Source organism: Lissotriton vulgaris, chromosome 10, assembly GCF_964263255.1.
Source record: "Lissotriton vulgaris chromosome 10, aLisVul1.2, whole genome shotgun sequence".
Taxonomy (NCBI): domain Eukaryota; kingdom Metazoa; phylum Chordata; class Amphibia; order Caudata; family Salamandridae; genus Lissotriton; species Lissotriton vulgaris.
Genome location: NC_141698.1, coordinates 118,998,419 through 119,011,159, shown reverse-complemented (window position 1 = coordinate 119,011,159; position 12,741 = coordinate 118,998,419). Strand labels below are relative to the sequence as shown.

Below are 12,741 nucleotides of genomic sequence, written 5' to 3'. Positions count from 1 at the left end.
GCTGAACTCGGCCGAGAAGTCGCGGACCCCAAAATGGCGGCGGTGGCATGAGATCGCCTGTGACGGAGACATCTGCCCGGAGACCCACTGAAGACCGCTCCCGGACACGCTAGAGGTGCTGGTGTCCGCGTCGTGCCTCCCCCCAGGTGCTGGTAGAACTTTGGGCGCATCCTTGGGCGGTGGTTGAGGACCGTCTCTTGATTGGGGCGACAACGGTGCGACAGGGGATCGGAGACGAGGACCCCGGATCTCAGGCGCAACTGGCACTGGCCGAGCCACGACCGCTCGGTACCTCCTGCCCCCTGGTGACATTTCTGGACCTGTGAACCCGGCCGGAGGACGGTGCCCGGCGACGCTCGGAGGGCGACCAGGAATATTTTGAGGACCACCGCCCATCCCAGCCCAGATGGGGAAACCGAAGGGGAAGGGAGATGGCGCGACCGACACTGAGGCGGCGGAAGGAACGGAGAGAGACCAGGCGGCGTTACAGCGGATGCAAGATCGTATCCTGGAGGCCATCGCCACCACAAAGGATGCCCTGCAGCAAGACATAGCTCAGGTGCAACGTGCTTGGGCCTCCTGAAGGCCGACCACGACAAACTTAAGGACAGGGTGAAAACCGTGGAGACCACGGTTAAGGACTTAGCCCCGGCCCAGGCAACGGTGAAGGCCCAGATGGCCGACGTGATGGACCGTCTGAAGGTACTGGAAAGGAGGGCCGAAGATGCAGAAAACAGGAATAGGCGCAACAACGTACGCCTAGTGGGCCTGCCGGAGAAAATCGAAGGCGACGACATGGTGGGCTACTTGGATAACTGGCTGCGGACAGAGGTGGCACCTGAGGGTCTGTCCCCCTTCTTCTCCCTGGAGCGAGCACATAGAGTTCCGGCGCGTCCGCCAGCCTTGGGCCTTCCTCCGCGCCCGGTGGTGTTCAAGTTGCTCCACTACCGGGACAGAGACTGGCTTTTACAGAGGGCGAGAGAGGCAGGGCCCTTTCAGGTGGACAACAACAGAGTCACCATGTTCCCGGACTACACGTTTGAGACTCAGCGACTTCGGGCAAACTTCTTGTCCCTCAAACGAGAGCTCCGCCAGGAAGGCATCAAGTACTCCCTGTTGTTTCCTGCCAAGTTACGAGTGGTGGTGGACGAAAAATCTTTATTCTTCACGACCTCCGCGGATGCATGGGACTGGTGGGACACTTATAAGGCAGGAACGGACGGTGCTAAGGTCAGGGAGGAAGAGGCCAAGGTGGATAGGCCGATCAGACAGTCCCAACGGATCAGAAAGAATCGCAAGAGGACCGGGAAACCCTCGACGTCGCAGACGGAGGCAGAGAGGCAGGCGGCCCTACAGGCGGTGGTGGACTTATCTAGAGCCGCCAGGACTCAGTCTGGGAAGGGCACGGATTCGGAGGCCCCGGGAACGGGCTCGGAGACAGGACAATCAGAATTTGGCGGAGCCCGGGGCCCTATTGTGACGCCGCAGACCTCGGGAGAGATACTGGAGGCGTGCTGAACTGGTTTGGCGGAACGGACTCGCTGGTTGGACACCGGGGCGATGGACCCACAGCAGTGGAAAGACATTGACTGAGGTTTTGGGGATCTGTAATGTGGGGATTGTGGGGTGGAGCGCGCGGGGCTGATTTGTTGGAGGTTCTATAGCATTGAGCCGCGCCTTACTGGCCCCTAAGGTCATCGCAGTGGGGACTGCGAATATTACCACCTTTCCTTGAGGGGTGGTCGGGAGTGTTGGTTTGGATGGGGGTACTTCCAGTTGCGGGGGGGCCTGTCCTGGGGGGGTGGGAGTTGCGAGCTGTTGGGGTTGCTCAAGGGGTTATAGTTGTTGCAGGGGTTTGGCTTCCTGTTTGGAGAGGGTGGGGGGGAGGGCCCGTGGTCGCGGGACTTAGGCGAACACTGTTCTTTGTTGTATGGTCCGGTTGTGTAGGGGGGAATGGCTAGTACCGGAGCATTGAAATGTGTGACCTGGAATGTGCGGGGCATGCAATCCATGGCGCGCAGACACAAGGTCCAGGCGTACCTCAAGCGTAGGGGGGTTCACATAGCGTTCCTGCAGGAGACACACCTAAATAAGCAGGAAGGGGCGGCTCTGCAAAGGCGCTGGAGGGGGCAGTTATTTTACACGACATTTTCGGCATTTGCGAGGGGGACATTGATTTGGGTACGGGCGGGGGTCCCCTTCCAAGTCTCGAAGTCGTCGATAGACCCAGAGGGCAGATATGTGGCGGTGGAGGGAAGGCTGAGAGGCAGGATGATATCGCTCTGCAATGTGTATGCTCCTAATGTAGACCTGCCCGCTTTCTTGTCTAACATCTCGGGCAAATTGGCGGGTTACTTAGCAGGACCGGTCCTTCTGGGAGGGGACTTCAACTCAGTTGAGGATGTGCTACTAGATAGGTCCCATCCCCCGCTACGCGCATCCCCAGCACATAGGATCGCCAAGCGTAGATTAGAATGGCAGGAGAGCTGGGCCCTCACGGATGCATGGAGGGCGTTGCACCCCACCACTAGGGATTACTCCTTTCACTCGCACCTACACGATTTACATGTGAGGCTGGATGCATTTCTTTGTTCGGAATGTGTGCTCCCTGCGGTGGGGGGGGCGGAATATTTGGCAAGGACGATATCGGACCACAACCCCTTGTTGATGTCTCTGGAATGGATGGTGACTGTTAACTGCGTGCCAACATGGCGCCTGCAACCTGACACCCTGGACGACTTGTTGTTCAGGGAGGCCCTGAGTGACCGTATCGAGAGGTATTTTGAAGAGAACAGTGGTTCGGCCTCCACGAGGGCGGTTGAATGGGATGCTTTCAAGGTGGTGGTGCGGGGACACTGTATTGGGCACACGGCAGGGGCACGGAAGACTTTGTTGGATGACTTAGATAAGGCTGAGACACGGCTGAGGGATCTTGAGAAGAGGCGCCCGAATCACCCAGAATTGCAGGAGGGGCTTAGCGGGGCGCGGGAGGGGCTGGCGGTAGAGCTGGAGCGGCTGCGTAGCTTCGACCACAAGACATACATGACGAGGGCGCATGCGGAAGGTGATAAGGCGGGGGCAATGTTGGCTTGGCTTGCTAACCCTATCCGGGGGGGAGGGCCGATCATGAGGATCCAGGAACCAGGGGAGGAGCCTTGCCACTCCCAACCCGGGATCCTGAACAAGTTCCGAGCCTATTATGAAGGGCTTTATCTGAGTGGTGATACGGGAGGGACGGAGGAGCTTGAGGAGTTCTTGGACGGGCTAGAATTGCCGCGAGTGGAGGACTCGGAGGCAGAAGAGTTAGGGCGGCCCATCTCCCTCGGAGAAATAGGTTGCGCTGTTAAACAGATGGCTAGAAACAAGACCCCGGGCCTTGACGGTCTACCGATCGAATTTTATGGCAAATACCTAGAGCATCTTGCTCCGCGGCTGCGCAAGGTATACAATGAGGCGCAGGAGAAGGGCCGACTCCCGGGCTCTATGTGCGAGGCCCTTATGATCCCACTCTTGAAGCCGGGCAGGGAGGGTACGGCGCTGTCCTCGTACCGTCCGTTATCTATGTTGACGACGGACTACAAAATCCTTAGTAAAATTCTAGCCAACAGATTGTTAGTGCACATGACGAGCCTGGTTCATGGTGACCAGTGCGGTTTCATACCGACACGCAACACCACCCACAACATCCGCAGACTCACGAGACTGATGGGTGTGGACTGGCCAGACACCGTCTCCCCATTTGTCCTGTCCATCGACATTGAAAAGGCATTTGACAGTCTCGAATGGGGATACCTATATGAGGTGATGCGTCGCTTCGGGTTGGGGGACGGATATATACAGTGGACCAAGGTCCTTTATACTGAGGCGGTAGCGAGGGTCCGGGTAGGTGCGCTGATCTCGAGACAATACCCGATCAGGCGTGGCACCAGACAGGGTTGTTCCCTGTCCCCGCTACTGTTTGCGTTAGCAATGGAACCCTTCGCTGCGGTAGCCAGACAGGGCAGCCACTACACAGGTCTGCCTTTCAGGGGGAGGCCGCACCTCATCTCCCTTTATGCGGATGACTTGTTGATGTTTTTGGCCGATGCCGGCGCCGAACTTCAGGGGGCGCGGAGGCTACTGGAGCAATTCGGTAGGTTATCGGGCCTGAGGGTCAACTGGCCCAAATCCTGTCTGTTTCCCCTGAGGCCGGGAGAACCGTGCCCACTCACTGCTCAGGACCTCCGGTGGGAGCCGCGCTGCCTACATTATCTAGGAGTTTATGTTTACCATACCCCGTCTGACCTGCTGGATGGCAACGTAACTCGCTGCATTAACGCCCTGCGTGGATCTATGGACTTCTGGGCGACCCTGCCGCTCTCTCTGGCTGGTAGGATTTCCCTGCTTAAAATGATAGCCCTGCCCCGGCTTTTGTACTATTTTAGGGCACTGCCGGTATGGATCCCGAGCTCGGTTTTCAAACGCCTGAGGTCACTGATCATAGCGTTCCTGTGGGGCACGGGTAGGAGACGCATAGCGCTCGACACGCTGTTACGCCCCAAAGATGAGGGAGGTATGGCAGTGCCAGATTTCGAGGGATATTACCTCGCTGCCCAGCTGCAGACCTTTACTCAGGAGGTGGCGAGAGTATATAGAGGCCCCGAGGACGCGAGAGCCGAGGGCACCCCGCGACACGTTCTGGCTTATATCACGCTGCACCAGAAACTCCGAGTGGGAGACCTGACGATCGAGGAGCAGACTTTCCGTCTATGTTGGGACAGGGCCCGCAAGCGGGCGGGTGTCCGCCTTATGTACGCCCCCGAAATACCGTTGGGTATGGTCACTGCCCTCCCACATGGAGGTGACTGGTCACGCTTGCTCGGATGGGAGGAGGCGGGAGTACACGTGCTGGGTGACCTCTACGAAGATGGGGTGTTGCTGCCGTTTCGGGACCTACAAGAGAGATTTGACCTGCCGAGGGGCGATTACCTGCTGCACGCGGCAGTCACAGGCGCCATGCGAGCACACTGGGGGGAAGGGCTGCGGGAACCAGGTACCTCGATGGCCTGCCAGTACGCCATGATGGCGGCGGGAACCTTTAAGGCCGTCACATGCCTGTACTCGCGGATGCAGCGGGAGGCCTTGCAACCTTTGGCAGCCCTGAAGACCAAGTGGGAGCTGGACCTCCAGGTGGAGATACCAGACACGACCTGGGGCCAACTGCTGAGGAGGGCGCGGAAGAGCTCGAGGAATGCCAGGTTCCAATTGATCCACTTTTATGTTATCCACAGGGCATACCTCACGCCCGGGAAAATCCAACAGTACTTTGGGGCGACCGACGCTGCTTGCCCCAGATGTAATACAGCGGGGGCGGATCTATGTCATATGCTGTGGGATTGCCCCTCTTTAGGCGACTATTGGCAGGAAGTTGGGCGGGCCCTTAACGGGGCGACGGACAGGGATATCCAATATAATAAAGCAGTCGGCATCCTTCACTGGTTCCCACACACACCTAGAAATACGATGTCAAGTAAATTTATAGATTTAGGGCTTATCTTGGCCAAACGGGAGATCACACGAAATTGGAAGTCCAGAGTGGGGCCCACGTACAAAAAATGGTATGGGGAGTGTTTGAGATGGGCCGCGTGTGATAGTACCCTACGATACCAGATGGCCTGGAGGTCGAATGACGAAAAAGCACTGGAAAGGGCGACTGCATGGGAGGTGATGGTGCAGGCGCTCAGGGATGTGGACGATGAGAGGCTGGATGGTGAGAGCGACCTAGCCGATGCAGACCCCAACACTGTACAGGAGAACGCACCTTAGCGATTGTTTGCTTCCTCCTGCAACACACCAGGCATAGATACATGGTTACTCAGGCGCAGCGCGACCACGGGGGAGGGCGGGTAGGAAGCTGGTTTGGAGGGATGTTGGGGTACCGAAATTTGGGGAGGGGGAAGGGTGTAAATCACAAAAGCATTCCAGGGTTATGTGCACAATGAAGCGGTCGGACAATGTAAGACGCACGAGACCAAGACGGAGATGAAGCTGCCCGCATCACAAGCAGAAGGAACCCCTCCGGACGGAATCGAATACCGTCCATTGAACTGGTCCATAACCTTTTGATGTTGCTGAATATCTTGTCTGTACTTTTATATTGGTGATGCAATAAAAATGATGTTAAAAAAAAAAAAAAAAAAATAACAAGTTGCACAGCATCCACCACGGGTGACTAAAGTTACACAAAAAAGCATTTGATGCCCACACCACGCATGCGTACCTAGAATATGTTAAAGGCGCTTTTTTTCATTTTACCTTCTAATCAGAGTTGAATTTGTAACTAAAAAGAAAAGAAAACAAGCAAAAGCATGTCTTTAAGACACAGGGAGCGGAAGCATCATTATGGAAGGTGGTGGGAATATCAGACCAACATGGGAGACATTACTGGACAAACGGCAAAGTAACACGGGGCTTGAGGGAGAGGACGAGAAACATTCAAATTTTACATATTAGGGGTTAAGAGCGCGTTACTGCTAAGCGGATGTTAAGAAAAAACTTCCCAATGCAAAATAAAACCAGCCATTACCACATTACAGAATGTCTCATTTTCCTTCTCCTGTGGCACTATCCCGAGACTTTGGGTCTGTTTTTTCTTCCGTCTCTCACATGTAAAAGCAAGGCTTAAGAAAAACAATCCATTTACACTATCCAAAGAAGAAACTAGCAATCTGCAGGAACCAGCCACAAACCTGAAAACTCGTCTTTTCCCTGCTGATTAGTACCTGGTTACCAGGGCAGTGTGGACTGACAAGGGGCTGCAGGCTGCTGCGGGAGAGAGAGAGTTAACCCCGACTTAAGGTATTTTTTAAATCATGTTCTGCCTCGTCATGCCGTCTTGAACGCCTGGCATCTGTAAAACGCCCATGACCAGTCCACCCTACGATCACTGCCACCCACCCATGCACTGCGATGCTGCAAGTGTCAGGACAGGCGGGTCAGGAGCAGAACAGCAAGGAAAGCCCTGATAGTGGATCGATGCTGCGGAGTCAATGAACGGCAATAGAAGAGGTTAGCACTGACGGGCTGGGGCGCAGCGTCCCAGAGCATGGAAACCACAACAAACAAGCATTGCAAGCAGCCGCAGCAGTTTAAATGGCAGCACTGGTGGAGGTCCGGGTGACTGTCCAAATGCGCTCTGGAGCGCGAAGTGTGAATATTTGGCACAACGCCTTCTTACCATAGTATGTGTTTTCCATGAAGCCCCCCACGCATGCACACAGCTTCCCCAGTAAGGCAGGAATCAGTATCGGGAGCCGCTCATTGGCGCCCCGGTACCCGGCTGGCATCTAGTATTTTGCAGGGGCTACTGAAGTGCACCTGAAGTGGGCAGAGCGCTGCTTCCCCACAGGCAGAGTGCCATCCGAGTGAGGGGCAGGCCTCTTTTGTGTCCCTTCAGGCAGGCAGGAGTCAGCAGACAAAGGCCTCCCTCCATCAGAAAGTCAGCCGGCACCCGATGACGAGCCGTCGAGCCGCCAGATGGGTAGCGCCTGCCGGCAGAGCCACACTCACCGGGGGGAGGAGCGCTGCGGAGGGGAAGCTTCCGGGGTGGAGCGCGAGGCTAGAGGGGGGACACAAGTCCTCTGGCAAGGAGGCCACGCGCAGTCTCATCTGTGACTATGGGAAGTGTGAGAACGTTCCTCAGCGCGCAAAACTGAAAGCGCAGTGAGAGCACACAAGACGACGTGAGCGTGCACATCGGCTGTCCCGGCGCAAGCTGAGGATCGACGGAGAAGACACGGCGTTTACCTGCCCTGAGGCTCCAAGTCTGAATTGGAGATTGAAATGTCCTTGAGCCTGGCCCGCTCCTAAGGCAGCACGGACAGCGTTCGCCTGGGCTGAGAAGTACACCGAGCATGGTGGAACGATGGTAAGGAATGCGGGGAGAGAGTAGCTGTTGACAGATGTCACATGGCTGGCTGACACCGGAGGGGGTGCAAGAAGAGCTGGGGAATCAGGAGTTGTGTGTCTGTGTGTGTGTGTGTGCGCGTGCGTGCGTGCGTGTGTCTATGTGTGCTTTCAAGGGAGACAGGAGATGGTGCGCGTGCGTGTATTTCAGGCATGCTGTCTGCGCCCGGCCCACGCCGATCCGATTCCTGAGCCTGCACGTGCCCATCTCCTGTCTCCTGTGAAGCGGAGCTGGTAACTATAGGTCTCTGACTAGACCGCGCTTTTCGCGCTGTAAATGCCACGAGACCTAAAAACTGCATATGATTTATGACTAAAAACATAATTGGGAAACCTGCAAATTTAAGTAATTAATTTGTCTATAATTTTGTGAGAAATTGCTCATCAGATTCTACTTGAAACTTACAAAGGAATAAAAAAATAAATTAAGAACTAGGGTTGTGAGAGGCAGAGAAACGGAGAAACAATGACACAGAGAGGTAGAGACATATGGCATGCGCAGTGGCGTTATGTCCCTGTGCCAACACGGGGTTTGGGCACTTCTGCATAAAACTTAATACATTTTTCTTAAAAAGACATCCACTTAGGGTTCTTCCAGGCTAGTTTCATGCAGATCCGTTAAGTGTGGGCTCAAAAAAAGCTGAGGCTCCAAAAGTTGCATTTCCCTTTCTAAATTCCACAAGATACTTTTGCATCTTGATACAGGAAAAAAAACACAATCAACTAATTAGATCGAACTTCGCATGTACATAAAGCTAACCCCAGGGAAGTGCCTTTGTTTGAATTGGTGTAAATCCATTGGGTAGTTTGAGAAATAAGCACTTACTAAGGCAATGAAGAGGTTAAAATGTAGAGATATCTGGAATGATAATTCACAGATCCTCCACAAATTCATGACTCCATGGAATCATAAATGGCGTTCAAAAATTAGAGGCACACTATTGGACGAGGGAGTTTTTTCTCTGGTCATGCCTCGCGGATTCGCAAATCCACTGTGCTCTGATTGGCTGCTTTTCATAGAAATCAATTGCAGCCACCTTTACCCTTACACACTGTGCACAAGCACCATGCTGGCAAAAAGAAAATGAAAAAGGGATTAAGGAGGCAGGGTTATTCTTTCCTGATCCACAGGCCTACATGGGAGCCCCGAATGAACCTGCTTTGCAATAAAGAAATATATATTTCTATCACTGGATTCCCCACCCTACAGCTGCGCTTAGCCAATGGTAATACATGGTGGATGGCCGCACACAGAGGTTTAAGACTATGGTGTTATCACTCATGTTGTCAGTGATGTCATCATTAATGTTTAACATGCCATGAACGATGCAATATGTGAGGTCATTAGCAGTGTATCACGGGGTGCAATCTATATAGTCTGGACACAACTATAATGGTCTAATGTCTGTGCCAGGATATTCATTTTTATGAGTGTGGCTAAACATAGGTTTGTTCGGCCCAGATTCGATTTGGCCAAGCGGGGGAATGTACCAATAAGAATAAGGTCAAATCAGGTATTAGGCAAGGCTGTGTCCTTGCCCCACTGCTTTTCTCCCTTTTAATTAATGCTATGGACTCCGAGTTGAAACTGGTTAACGCTGATGCACCGCTTGTTGAGGGCCAAGCAATCCCCGTATTGCTCTACGCAGATGACACTGTTCTATTATCAAGAACACATGTCGGTCTGCAGCGACTAATGAACAGCTTTTTTGATTTTATAAAGGAGAGGAAATTAAAAATCAATAACTTGAAAACTTTTATTATGGCTTGCGGGAAGGTAAAGAAGTTAAGATCATTCCAGTTCAAGGACCAAAAAATTGAAGTGGTGGATAAATTCTGCTACCTAGGGATTACTTTTAGTAGCAGTGGCACATTGGCACCGGAGATAGTAAATATTAAGGCTAAGATGGGTAAGGGTGCTTCTGGGATTTTTTAATTTGCTTCTAAAATAGGAAGTCGCCGTATATATGATATGTTAAATGTATACCGACATAGATGTGCTCCGGTGGCACTCTATGGTTCGGGTGTTTGGGGACGCTGTCATCATGGGGATCTGCAAGTGGCGGAAAATGACTTCTTAAAGAGGCTTCTTTGCCTCCCAACCTCAGCTTCTAATGAGCTGGTTCATCAAGAGGTTCCGTTGGAATCTTTGACTGACCTAATAGGACTGAGACCTTTAATGGCCTGGAGATCTATCTGGGCCAAGGATGAAACAGGTTTCACTAGGAAAATCATTAATGATTGCCTTCGTCTGGATAAATATAGTCAGATCCCATGGCTTAAATATGTTTTAACATCATATAGATACATGTTTGATCTGGATGTTTTTGCGGATCCAGCTAGCGCCATTAATATTCCCAAACAGGAGCTCAAACATGTCTATCTGGGGGTTAAAGCAAAATGCGCAGTGAAGTGAGCTGCCAGTTTGTAACACATCAATTTTACCATTCAAATAACTTGGCAGGCTATGGCTTTTCGAAGTATCTAAAAGTGGTCACTAAGCAATCTCACCAGTATGTCCTTACAAGACTAACATTAGGCATGGTTCATAATCTGGTGGCTTTCCCCCTGATAAAAAAGCATACGTCAATCCCCTGTCCATGTGACGGAACTTCTAAGCAGAGCACTGTGCACTTTTTGCTTATTTGCCCCTTGTATTTGTATCTCCGTATTGCTTACCTTAAACCCCTTTTTAAAAAATATTCTGTGTCTACTGTTAAAACTGCTATGAGGTTTTTATTTTCACTTGATGTACTGGATGTGTGTTTTTTTTACCACGATTTTTATTCTGAAATCCGTGTCCGCCAGGAAAAGTATGGAATTTATAACCCAACTGTGAATGTACTGTTTCCCGTAAATTTAGCTGCTATTGCCGATTCCTTATTTTTAAAACTTTTTAAAACTTTATAGCGGATATGTAATTTTGATGTAATTTCTTGTGTGCTTTTATGATCGTTTTTTAAATGATCGAATAAAGCTTTTGAACTGAATGGTTTAATTTGTCTTCATAAATGGTCATGGTGGTGGATTAAAAATAGTTTAGCAGAAGGTTGCCTATGTGTACAACTAATAAAAAAATATGTGAAGATCCGAAGAATAATTAAGGAAGCATTTTTATGGAAGGAGCCTAACATATCTGTATGGAAATATAACTCACCTCCACTTTTCTTTTTCTGCTCCTCTTCCGCTTCTTTTTGAATTTCCTGAATAATCTTTTCATCATCTTGCTAGATTGACAATAAGAAACAAAAAAATCATTAATTAAACTAAATGATGTTACCCAGAATCCAGTATTTTAGCCACAATTCCAAAAAGTTATTGGTCCAATTGAAAACGTTTAGGTGTAAAGACAGAGAAAAAGAGTAATTTCCTGTGATGGGGTTTCTCTAGAATGCACAGCTTTTATAGCTTATGTATGCTTTAAACATTTAATTTCTTCAGGGGAAACCCAGAAGTCTTAGAAGAGCTACAGATGAATTTTTAAGCCTGGCAAATCAACAGAAGCACAGTCCATTACCTGTGACAAAATTAAAATATATGGTTACGGCAAGTTGTCTATAGATTTAGAGGGTACATAAGATGACAAAGGTAAAATTACAGGCGAGAGTTACATCATTACCAAAGCATTCCAAGCCCAAAACCTAGGGGTACACTTGAACCACAAGTAGCATCTAGGCTCCTTTTCCTATGATTAGACTAGAACTCTTTCAGTTGAAATTCACTCAATACCTCTTCATGCACCATTCGGTACAGGTTTCAACAAACACCTCATCTTACAAGAACTATCTTAACTAACCTCATCTCTGCAATAATCTACAATTCTGTACACATATGGATATAAATTTATGAATTGCCCTGTTACTGATCATCATAAACTACCAATTATCTATGTACTTGCACAAAACAGCTCCATAAGCTATGTACAATTGATACTGGGATCTACAGCATTTCCTTGGGAATAGTTTAGTAGCATACAAACAGATGAGGCTAAATTGGTTAGCGGTATGGGGATACCGCTGCTAAAACCGCAAAAGAACAGAAGGGCTGATGCAGCTGATGAGGTGGGGCAGATAATCCCAGGGAGTGTGTTGTTGCCCTGCTCTCTTTACACTGCTCCAGAGCAGAATCTGACTGGTCCCAAAAAAAATGTCCCCATCAAATAGCATGAAAAGGAGGGACGATTAGACATCACCTGAAAAATCCGCTGTACGCAGTCAGGCATGGCAGCCACTGGTGCCAATGCATCTTTCCATTGAAATTGGAGCTAGTCAAGCCACAATGAATTGTAAACTTGACTTCAAACTGAACGTCTTGAATAGTTTGGGTGAGGACAGGTCAGAGGTCACCTGGGAGGACTTGAACTAACAAACCCCAAAAACTGTGGGTACAGCGGCCCAGCAGGCAACTGGTATTTATGCAATTGAGGGTCAAACTTGTGGAAGAAAGTACCCTCATTCCATTCTACTATTTTGGACTCCCTGTCTGGGAGAGTAGCGAGAGAAGTGGTGGGTTTGTCCGACTAGTAGATGCCTGCACCATTAAGCTCTCGGGTGAAAGGTGTTGGGACAAAAATACAGTGTCGCCTGGAGCAGAGCAGCTGAGTTTTGCAATCTGGTAAATTACAGAGGGGAGCAAGGTTGGGCCAGGCCCATAGGAGAGTATCTGCTGGCTCCCCATTAAAAGGGAGCAGGGGCTCAGTGATGGGTTGCCCTACTGGAGGACTTCAGTCAAGACATTGGATTTGACCTCTAAGTTGGGAAACTGATGGTGGAGAACTTCAGCCACCCTCCCACTGAC

At 50.6% G+C, this 12,741-nt stretch overlaps 1 protein-coding gene across 8 annotated transcripts in view; it reads right to left on the bottom strand.

Annotated features, from left to right (window-relative positions):
• RNF216 (ring finger protein 216) overlaps nt 1-12,741 on the bottom strand; it is a 776,933-nt gene that overhangs the window by 20,791 nt on the left and 743,401 nt on the right. For all 8 annotated transcript variants that reach the window (XM_086940659.1, XM_086940658.1, XM_086940657.1 and 5 more), the window contains one exon: nt 11,102-11,171. In XM_086940659.1, coding sequence (XP_086796785.1) covers nt 11,102-11,171 — 70 coding nt within the window. The remainder of the gene's footprint in view (nt 1-11,101; nt 11,172-12,741) is intronic.